The 10,440-nt window shown below is 43.4% G+C and overlaps 1 protein-coding gene across 3 annotated transcripts in view; it reads right to left on the bottom strand.

Annotated features, from left to right (window-relative positions):
• Window positions 1-270: 270 nt before the first annotated feature.
• The window catches only part of mon1a (MON1 secretory trafficking family member A), a 35,777-nt gene continuing 25,607 nt past the window's right edge, over window positions 271-10,440 (bottom strand). For all 3 annotated transcript variants that reach the window (XM_020515630.2, XM_048606413.1, XM_048606412.1), the window contains 2 exons: window positions 8,828-8,975; window positions 271-6,869 (listed from right to left, as the gene is read on the bottom strand). In XM_020515630.2, the coding sequence (XP_020371219.2) occupies window positions 6,729-6,869; window positions 8,828-8,975 (289 nt within the window). In that variant the 3' untranslated portion in view covers window positions 271-6,728. The remainder of the gene's footprint in view (window positions 6,870-8,827; window positions 8,976-10,440) is intronic.

Raw genomic sequence — 10,440 nt, 5'->3', positions numbered from 1 at the left:
TTGCAGTCACATGTACCTAAGCACGGTGAAAAGCTTGGTTTGCGAGCAGTACAGGCAAATCATAGTAGGCAAGGACATACTGATCACAGGGTGCTTAGACAGAGTGAGGCATACAAGGTTACACTGCACAGGAGGAGATTCTTATTATTCCAAACCGTGGTCCATAATCACCCTTTGAGTGATTTCCCTTATCAAAAGTGTTTAAAACAGTTAAACTTGTGTTTCTTTTTAAATATGTGACAAAAAAAAACGAAAATCGCACAAAATTAATTTCTTTCTTGCAATTGTTTAATTAGGGTACAAATCTTTTTCACATATTTAATTGAAATAGTAATTGTAAAAATTCAAACCAAACAATAAACATATTTGCATCTTCCTTAATTACAGTGCATTGGCATTTCAACATGTCCCCTATTTCCACTAGAGAGCATTTCTCCAGTCATCCTCCAGAAACAGACACAATGCAAAGAATATTAAATTCCTTCCAGTTCTTGTAACATTTTAGATTAATTAAGACTCTAGAAAACACATGTATAATTATATCATGTATATTAATACAATGTTAATAATCTGTGAGTAAAATTCTGGTCCTTTAACTCAGCCAGTCACTCTCCCTGAGGAGTAATCTACTACTGAATCCTCAACATTTGTAATTGAAAGTTAATGTGGCACCAACGAATTTTTAATTCTTAGGTAAGAACATAGTGCCTTACAAACAGTGTTAAATGCTGTGGGTAGGCCTTCATTGTTTTATAGATTTAGAGGTGGCAGCCTTGACAATGACACTGTAAGGCTAGTTAAGCACACCAGGGGACAGAAGAGAGCTGTGAAACTGGAGCACTATCTCCAGACACAGATCAGATTTACATTAACCGTTTCATTACATTCAGGAGAATTCATGTCCACCTCCTCAAACTCCAGCCTTGCAGCACCAAGATAAATCTAGGAGAATGATCTCTCTCTCTCTGTTAAAGCATTTGAGAAATAATAGCAAACCATTGCATGCCCCAAGCAAAAAGAACAAGATTGCTACAATTCATTTTAACAATTGGTCTGACAAAGGTTTATCCACAGTCCACTGCACACACTATGGAGAATTTTTGGTTCCTCCCACCCATTTCTATTGTTGAGAATTGGTGGGGGTTTTTTTGACAAGTAACCAGCAGGTAAAGATATTACTATATGCCAGTGACAAGTGACGCTTTTTGCTGGTTAGCGAGCTTGAAAGCCTCACTAGATCCTTCAAAAAGAGAACTGGGATTCCACATCTATTTCCCAGTCCCTGATTGGTGTCCAGGCTTGTGTCAACAAACAAGCTTTCCAAGGCTATACTCAGTGGTGTTAATATCAAAGATTGCCCGAGAGAGGCGTGAGGTGTTCTAACAGAGGGCCAGTAATACATCCATTCGAAGAGCATGATTTGGTCAGAAATACAATGGAAGCCTTGCTATGGTCCTGCAGTAGAAACAGCTCCCAGAACACTCCACAGCTAGGTGTTTAAATCTGGTCTCAAAGGGTAGATAGGAAAGTGGAATTCAAAACAAACAGATCAGCCATGATCTTACTGAATGGCAGAGTAAGCTTGAAGGGCTGAATGGCCTAATTCTGCTCCTAATTTGACATTTGTATGTTCTTACTTTGACTGTTGGCTGAAGGTATGGTTGTGCAGAAAGCTGTCCATTTCACAATTTATTTTGTCTATGATAGACCCTCAGGCCGAGAAGCCTCTTATTGCAGTGGATAACTAAGTGGTTAAACTTTATAGAATCATAAAAGGCACAGAAAGAGGCCAATTGGGACCATCAAGCCCATGTTGGTCATCCATGGAGTTCTCATTCCCCCAGTCAATGCCTCTTGGCCCTTTAAGTTTATTTCCCATCTACGTTCCCATGGACATTATTAACTATCGCCCCTTCCATCCCCCTCATGGGCAGCAAGTTCCAGGTCATTCCTGTTCATTGCATTAAAAAGAAAATTCTTCTTCCCCATCTCTTGCCCAAGCTTTCAGAATCAGTTTCCCCATCAGTTAATGGGAACAGCATTTATTTTGGTCATGAATCTAAACTTGCCCTAACCAAGCATACTTCCATTAATCTCCTTTACTTCAACCGGGAACATCTCCAGTTTCTCCATGCTAATCCCTCATCCCAGGGACCATTCTGATAAATCATAGTACAGTGTGGAAGCAGGTGTTCAGCCCATCAAATCCACACCAACCCTCCAAAGAGCATCCCATAGGGACCCAGCCCCCACCTGGTCCCTCTAAGCCTGCATTCCCCACGGCCAATCCACCTAACCTGCACATCCCTGAACGCTCTGGGCAATTTAGCATGGCCAATTCCCCCTAACCTGCACACCTTTGTCTGTGGGAGGAAACTGGAGCACCCGGAGGGAACACACACAGACACAGGGAGAATGTGCAAACTGTGCCCAGACAGTCGCCCGAGGGTGGGATTGAACCTGGGACCCTGGCGCTGTGAGGCAGCAGTGCTAACCACTGAGCCACCGTGCCGCCCAAATCTTTTCCCTGCCACCACAGCAGCCTAGAGCTGTACGTGTGCACACGTGGACTATTTTATTGTCAAACTGCAAGGGTGTCAAATCTCAACACGTAACCTAATAGTGCCAAGCCTGCCACACTCTACCTGCACGGTTTGTATGTGTGCAGTGTTTTATGTTGGGCTAAGCTTTCACCTCTACACTCGGTGCCTGGAAGGGAATGTTTTGCATGGTAGCAGCATAGCCTCTCGGCTACCAACAAGACTCCCCCTGGCAAGAGGAGGTTCTGGCCCTGTGCCTACTTTGTGTTTGATAAAGCTAACCAAGCCAATGCCTTTATCATGTAACAGAACAGTTTTGGCCGTACCGCGTCACAGGCAGTAATCTGATCACGTCCCAAACTCGGTCAATTTCTGCACAAAATAGCATTCCCTGTTGCAACAAGGTGACACAGAGCGAAGCAAAGAGCGAAAAAAATAAAAGCTGGAAATACTCAGCAGGTCTGGCAGCAGCTGAGGAGAGAGAAATTGAGTCCATGTTTCAGATCCGAGAGCTTTCATTGTCAAAGTCTGTACAGTTTATCCTCGGAAAAGCACTAACAATGAAAGACAAAAGAGGGAACAGAGAGAAGGTGCAATAGGAAACAGGAACTGTTCAAAACACACACACACACCCTATGTGTGTGTGTGTGTGTGTGTGTGTGTGTGTGTGTGTGTAAGACCAATGCTTAAGAGATAAACAGCTCACTCTCATTTAAGCACTGAAAGAAGACATATTGGTGAGTAAAGAGTACATCAGATTGCCATGGTCACTGACAGAGAGACAAATAAAGCGACTTTAGGTTTTATACATTCGTGCTGAGGACAGGGAGCAGTAATGTTGTTTCATGTAGAGGCATTTACAGCAAATGTACCCACGTACCAAACACGTGGCTGGAATGTATTTGCAGAGTAATGTCACATTAGGGAGATATAATTAACACTGAACATAACGAGCATCCCCAGGGACTTTTACCCAGTCACGATGAAACTAATATGAGCAGTCAAGGTGTCCGCCATCTCAACATGACACGATAACAGCACCCCACTGAGCAATTCTCAAATCCAATCTCCCAGACATGCTGTGTAATTGGTTATATCAGTGTCTCGATCACTAAGGAATGTTAAATTGGTGTCTCACTATTCCCTGTTTAGTCATCAAGCTCATTTGAAAGGACAAGAAATAACTATCCACCAAATCCAACATATTACATTTAGATTGTCAGAATCAGGTGAGGTGACAAAGCAACTCTTTATTTAATCATCCAAAGTCCAAAGGTGTGCTGCAGCTTGAAGCCGTTTACAAATGTTCTCTGGATTGTGTAAGTTGTTAGTAAGAAATAATATCATCTGTTTCGATGGCAACATTCGCTGTGTATGAAAACATCAGGCTGTTTACAGCCAGAGAAACTCACTCGACAGATTATCACTGTGTTGGAAAATCTCTTTCTACTTTTATTTCTCTTTCTCTCTCTCTCCCTCTCTCACTCTCTCTCACACACACACACACACACACACGCACATACTGAAAGCCTGTATCATTAAGACCTAGTGCATTTTTTAAAAGTCAAATCACTTTTTATATTCCCACATTCCTCCCTCTACCTCCAGGTGTCTTTTCTGCAAGTAATTTTGTGAAGAAACATCTATTTTTGCGATGAAAAAAGAGCTAGACAGAGCGAGCGAGACAAAGAGAGAGAGCGAATGAGACAGACAGACAGACAGACAGACAGACAGAGAGAGAAACAGACAGACAGAGAGGGGATATACAAGCTCTAAAATAAGCATCATTCAGGGCTCAAAACAAACAAACATTCTTCTCCACAGATGCTGCCTGACTTGCTGTGTTTCTCCAGCAGTTTCTGTTTTTGTTGTTAAAGATTTTGACGGATCTTGACAGACAGTGAACGTGGAGAGGTTTCCTCTTGTGAGAAAATCCAGAACCAGGGATCGCTGTTTAACAAATAAGAGGCTGTCCATTCAAAATGAGAGCTGAGGAGAGGCCTTTTTCTCCCCCTCACAGAGGGCCATGAGTACTTGGGACTTTTGTTTTCCCCCCCAAAAGGTGACAGAAGCACAGTTTTTGAATACCTTTAAGTCAGAGGTGGATCAATTCTTGACAAGCAAGGGGTGAAATGTTGTCAGTTCTGGGCACGAATGTGGAAGAGTCAGATCGGCCAAAATCTTACTCAATGGTGGAGCTGGTTATTTTGGGCCAAATGGCCTACTCCTGATCTTAATTTGCATATCCGTATGGCTCCAAAGTTTGTCAGTCTGATCAAAGTCTACAGTTAACTTTAAGTAACACATTATTTTCACACTGCTCTGCTCTTCCAGCAGGTTGCAACACTGAGGGTTTTTTTTTAAAAACATTAGATGGCAAAGCACCAGGAGTCAGTGATACATGGAATGACACTCTAAAATAACTCACATCACCCTCAATTCTGCCAATTTTCCGAGACCGAGCTGCCATTAAAGTAATTCACTGACTATTCACATTCTAAACAGTAAGTCACACTTGAAAACTATAAAGCTTAAGCATTTGGAGTCTGTGTTAGGCTCTTCCTGATGTTCATCATTTCCAGGACAATTCGACTCGTTTGAGGTTTTCTCAGGACAATGGCCGACATTGGGCATCACTGTCCTGAGGGTGTTGGCAAAAGCACCTGAAAATCTCACTGAATACCCAAGGTTCTGCTCAGTGTCCGTGACATAATCAGTGCAACATAAACATCTCAACACACATTGAAACTCTCACACTTAACCTCAAATCCCTCCGGAGCCTCATTCCGCAGCCCCAAAACCCTCCAGGAAGTGGACACTCCTCCAAGCTGGCCTCTTGGGTACTTCATTTCATTTGCTGCATATTTTCTGGCTGTGCCCTCAGTTACCAAAGGGCCTGAGCTTTGGAATTCTTTCCCCGATCCTCTCTGCGCTCCGTCTTCCTGTTAGGATGATACCGGGGAACTCCTCATTTGGGGCATTGTGAGATCTGGTGTCAAAGTACATTTGATAATGCTCCAGTAAAAGGATGTTCAATGACATTAAAGTCCTTATAAGGAATGAAAGTTGTTGTTCTGACAGGACAAATCATAGCTGTGTTATTTACTGAGGTGGACCTCCCTCATATTGCCTAGGTCACAGAATGCAAATCACCAGGCAAGGATCACAAACCCTTCTGGCCACTTCCTGGATTCTCATCGATTTTAATCCACAAAAACCCTCCCACGTTCATCACACATTTTACACCAAACGTGGCAACAGTCTGAGGAATGCTCACATCTTCTATTTTTTCCCTCTATAATCATCATTTTGTTTCATTATTCCTTTTCAATACCGATTTGTTATACATTAGAATTTACACAAGTTCACTTTAAGGTATTCGACACAATTACAAATGGTCCCTGATCAGCGGAGCCAAAGATTTTTGGTTATTAAGATAACTTTAGGTTTATTTTAAAAAAAAGGCTGTCGTCTTAAAAGACAAATCTTTGATAGAATGGGCTTGAGAGGCCAAGTGGCATTCTCCCACAGTCACAGCTTCCACCATCCGCGGCCTCACTCTCACAATCTCTGGGTTTGTCTTAGGAAAGATCAATTAGGATTTTTCTCCAGGCTCACCTCAGATTTTGTGGCAGCTTCGGCGGGTATTTTTTTGTTTAAAAAAAAAAAAGGTGGAAATCATGCCAGTGCAGGATGTTGCAAGTATTTCTGATAACCCTGGGCCCCCTTGCTGACTATCAGAGGTAATCTGTGAAGCGCCAGGACTAATGTGGAGCTGTAACAACATTGTACGAGTACAGAGGGACCTGTCAGATTGTTTCTTATCCCTAGAGACCAGCAAAGTTCCAGGTGTAGCTGCATAACGCAGGGCCAGTTATGATGATGGAGATTCAGGGTGGGCGGGGGGGGCGGTGGTGGTGGGGTGGGGAAGAGAGCAGGAATGGGGAAGATAAAACCCAAAATGGTGGTGACACCCAATTGGTGCGCAGTACTTGCAACGGATGTAGTGTTTCTTTTTTGTAATATAAATGGCTTACATCTCACCGCCTCATCTGTTTGGAAAGAAAGCTCTGTGACAAACATTAGTGGTCATCAGCCTTCCAGGTCCCCCATGAGCAAGCTGTCACACTCAGTCAGTTTGGGTTTTTGGTCAGTGGTGAGGGAATCACTCCATCACAACGCCCTCTGTCAGTACGTCACAGGGTTGAGGATGAACAGCTTGTCTTCTTCTTTCCTGATCCACTTCATTAGTTTGCTAATGGCACCTACTGCAGTAGCTTTGGTTGACAAAGGAGAGAAGCACATGTAGAGTTCAAATCCACTCGTCACCTGAAAGGTGAGATAGAGACAGGACAGAGGTTAGGGAAAGAAAGAAAAGAGAAACTCTCATTGTTCACTCACATCAACATTGACAAACATTGCGGCCTTGGGAGGGGGTGGGGGGCTTCGAAATGCACTGCCTGGAAGCGTGGCAGGTCCAATCGAGACAGTCAAGGGGCGATCGAACGATTATTTAAGTAGCAATGGTGTGCAGGGTCACGGGGAAAAGGCAGCAGATTGTCACCGAGTTAACATGCTCAGAGAGCTGGGTGCAGACGTTTTGGGCCAAATGGCCTCCTCTGGCACGCAATAATTCCATGATTCTCCACTCACTCTGCCTCTTTGGAGAAGAGGGGTTCAAACACCGACAGGGCCAGAAACCTTGGTGTTACTTTAACGCGAGTTAATAGAAATAGCATTGACCACCTCGCATCGACGACATTAATGAGTGTTCTCCTTCTGTAATCCCAGCACAGGCACAAGTGTAGGCAGAATCAAGAGTAGGCCATTCGGCCCCTCAAGCCTGCTCTGTCATTCAATAAGATCGCCATTGTTTGGTTAGTGTTTTGAAATCCATATTCCCACCTGCCCTCGATAGTCTTTGATTGTCCCTGCCTAACGGGACTCCATCTAGCTCTCCCTTCGAGATAATTATGGACCCCACCTCCACCACCTTCTGACATTGAGGGTTCCCCTGCCGCAGAAAGGCTGACCCCTGACTTTATAACTGTGCAGCCTAGTTCCAGGCTTGCCTTATACAATGTCTATCCATAAGGAATTGGCTTCAGAATTCACTCCCTCTCCAGTTAACCGTGCAGCATCCTTAGATCAAGTACTGCACTGGGCTGAGCATGGGGTAAATCAATTATAGTTACCCCATCAGTTGCGAGTGGGGGAACCTTGATACTTGATAATGCCCTTGATACTTGACCTCAACAACACACCTCCCTGGGTCCTGATAAAACTGCTATTTACTACAACACAGAAACACATTTCCACTTCCAATGCAGCAACTAACTCCAGGGTTCAACTAATATTCACTCACCAATGCTGGTGGCTGATCTGTGTGCTCCTCTCCGGTAACATTACAGGGGTGCATTGCTCAGGGGGCTAGTTGGAAAGTCGGGCTCCTCCTTTATCGAAATTCATTGAAGGGTTCACTTTTCAGTATCCATGTGACAATAATGAATCAAATCAAAGGGTAGTGGGCATCTCTGGCTGGGCCAGCATTTATTGCTCATCCCTAATCGCCCAGAATAAAGTTAAGAGTCAACCACATTGCTGTGGGTCTGGAGTCACTTGTAGGCCAGACCAGGTAAGGATGGCAGGTTTCTTCCCTAAAGGACATTGGAATGCAATGAACTGCATTGCTGTAACCACATTTCGCAGTCAGGGGATTTACTGCGAAGCTTGCTCTTCTATCACCTCTCATCCAGAGGTCAGGGGCACTGACCACACGTTTCTGGCTCATTCTTGGCCTGCATAGTGCCTCCAAACCTCCATGTTAATCGCTGACTATTTTAACAAGTTATTTGTACAATTGTAAATTCAGCTGTTTACATTCGGTTGATGGAAGTCGACGAGAGACACCGAGAGGTCTGGGGTGCCGCTTACTTTCCGACGATCAAAGAATCCCCACAGTACTGACAATTTCTCATGGCCAATCTACCTAAGCTGCACATCTTTGGACTGTGGGAGGAAACCCACACAGATATGGGGAGAATGTGCAAACTCCACACACAGTCGCCCGAGGGTGGAATCGAACCCGGGTCCCTGGCGCTATGCGGCAGCAGTGCCAACCACAGAGCCACCGTGCCGCCCACATCCTGATGATTCTGGGATCTACTTCGGAGCCTGACCTGGGAGCTGAGTTTAAGCTCAGAGGAGGCCAGTGTGGAGCGTAAACACTGGCAAGGAGCTGCTGCTTTGACATAAGGTGCTAGAATGTTCCGAGCCTGGGTTCTTACCCATGCCAATAAATTTTCCCGGTCTCCCGCATAATAGATGTACTTCAGAGGCCTTGCAGAGTTGTGGACCCGGCTGTACAAATACTGATACAATCCCAGCAGCCGTTCCTGTTCTTCCTCAGCTACGTAAGGAGCTTCGATCTCTGGGCTACCAAACAGAGAATAAAAATACACAAGACATTTACATTGTCCTTGGATCCAAAGCAACAGCCAAGACAAATCTGAAATAAGACACAGGAAGAAGGAGGCACATAATTCTATGCATATTTGGAGAAATGAATCTTCACCCGACTGCAAAATACATTTGAAAGGAAAATGTTTCCTTGTTGAAATAAACTTCCTGCTCCCTCCCTGAGGGAGACAGTACCACCATGGCATTTGTATCCCAGGCTTATCCTCTGGGGAAACAAAACAGAAAAAAAAGAAAGTGTTGGAAAAACTCCGCAGGAGTCATTAATGGATCTGAAACTTTAACTCGGTGCCTCTCTGCAACTCAACATGGAATATATACTTTTTCAGTTTGAGTATTGTTAGGAAGAGGGGAACCCCTCTGATAATTAAACCAAATCACAAGCCCCCAATCTGATATGACAGGAGTAGAGATTCCCTTCTAATAATTACACCTGAAACACCTAGAGAAGCTCGCCTTGCCCCTCGTAATCTGTGAAAAGAGTGGTTAAAAGAACGAAAACCCCACATCCCAGCTTTATAAATTACAGAAACAATTTATTTATTTAACCCTAACAATGAACAAATTAACAGAATTGCGAACAAACCGAATAATTCCCCCCCAAGTAGTAACTATTCCCTAACTGAACTAAATTCTACTGGAATGCTGTTCAAATAAACACAAGTCGCACTTATATAAATCCAATAAATAAGACAACAATAAATTAAAACTTAATTTCTCCAACTTCACACAGAATGTGTCTTCTGGAACACTCTGCCTTCTGTTGATCTCAAGCCACAAACATCTTTCTTCTGCTGATTTGGACATCAGGGATGTTTTCTCTTTAATTTCTCCAATGAGGTCTCCGAGCTAAAAATGCCATGGTGGTACCTTTTATGGATTGGATGTTGCTTTCTTAGAGAGCTTAGCGATTTCTTGTGAGAGCTAGATGCTTATTTCTCAGATGGCAGTTAGCTCGCACCCTGATTTTCAAAAACCCTCTCCTTATATACCATGGATGACATATCAATTTTCTTACAATGGCATTGGTCTGAGGTTGTCAAAACCATCAGATATAAATACAATTGGCTTTCAATCACCATGTGCTTGGTTTAAATTAATTGGCTGATTCGAGTTCGTTGCCAAAACATCAAAACAAACTTAAGGTTTCCAATCACACAGCCAATCGATACAGGTTTCCACTTTAGAACTGGCTGTACATCTTCAGCTACATACAGACATTTTATTCCTGTATAAATCTCCAAGCTTAGAAAAGCACTTTATCTCTTAAAAGGGACCACACACGCTACACAAACTTTGTAACAGTATCTAATGCTCTATTAAAGTGAGTGGTTTGCCAAATTTAATTTTGAACAAGTTGTGAATTTAAACTCACTTTGATACAATGAGGTTTCAAGAGAGCTGGATATATATTTGAAAGGGA

This window comes from Rhincodon typus, chromosome 16, assembly GCF_021869965.1.
Source record: "Rhincodon typus isolate 14 chromosome 16, sRhiTyp1.1, whole genome shotgun sequence".
Taxonomy (NCBI): Eukaryota; Metazoa; Chordata; class Chondrichthyes; order Orectolobiformes; family Rhincodontidae; genus Rhincodon; species Rhincodon typus.
The sequence above is the reverse complement of the archived record's forward strand: the minus strand, read 5'-3'. Positions and strand labels throughout refer to the sequence as shown.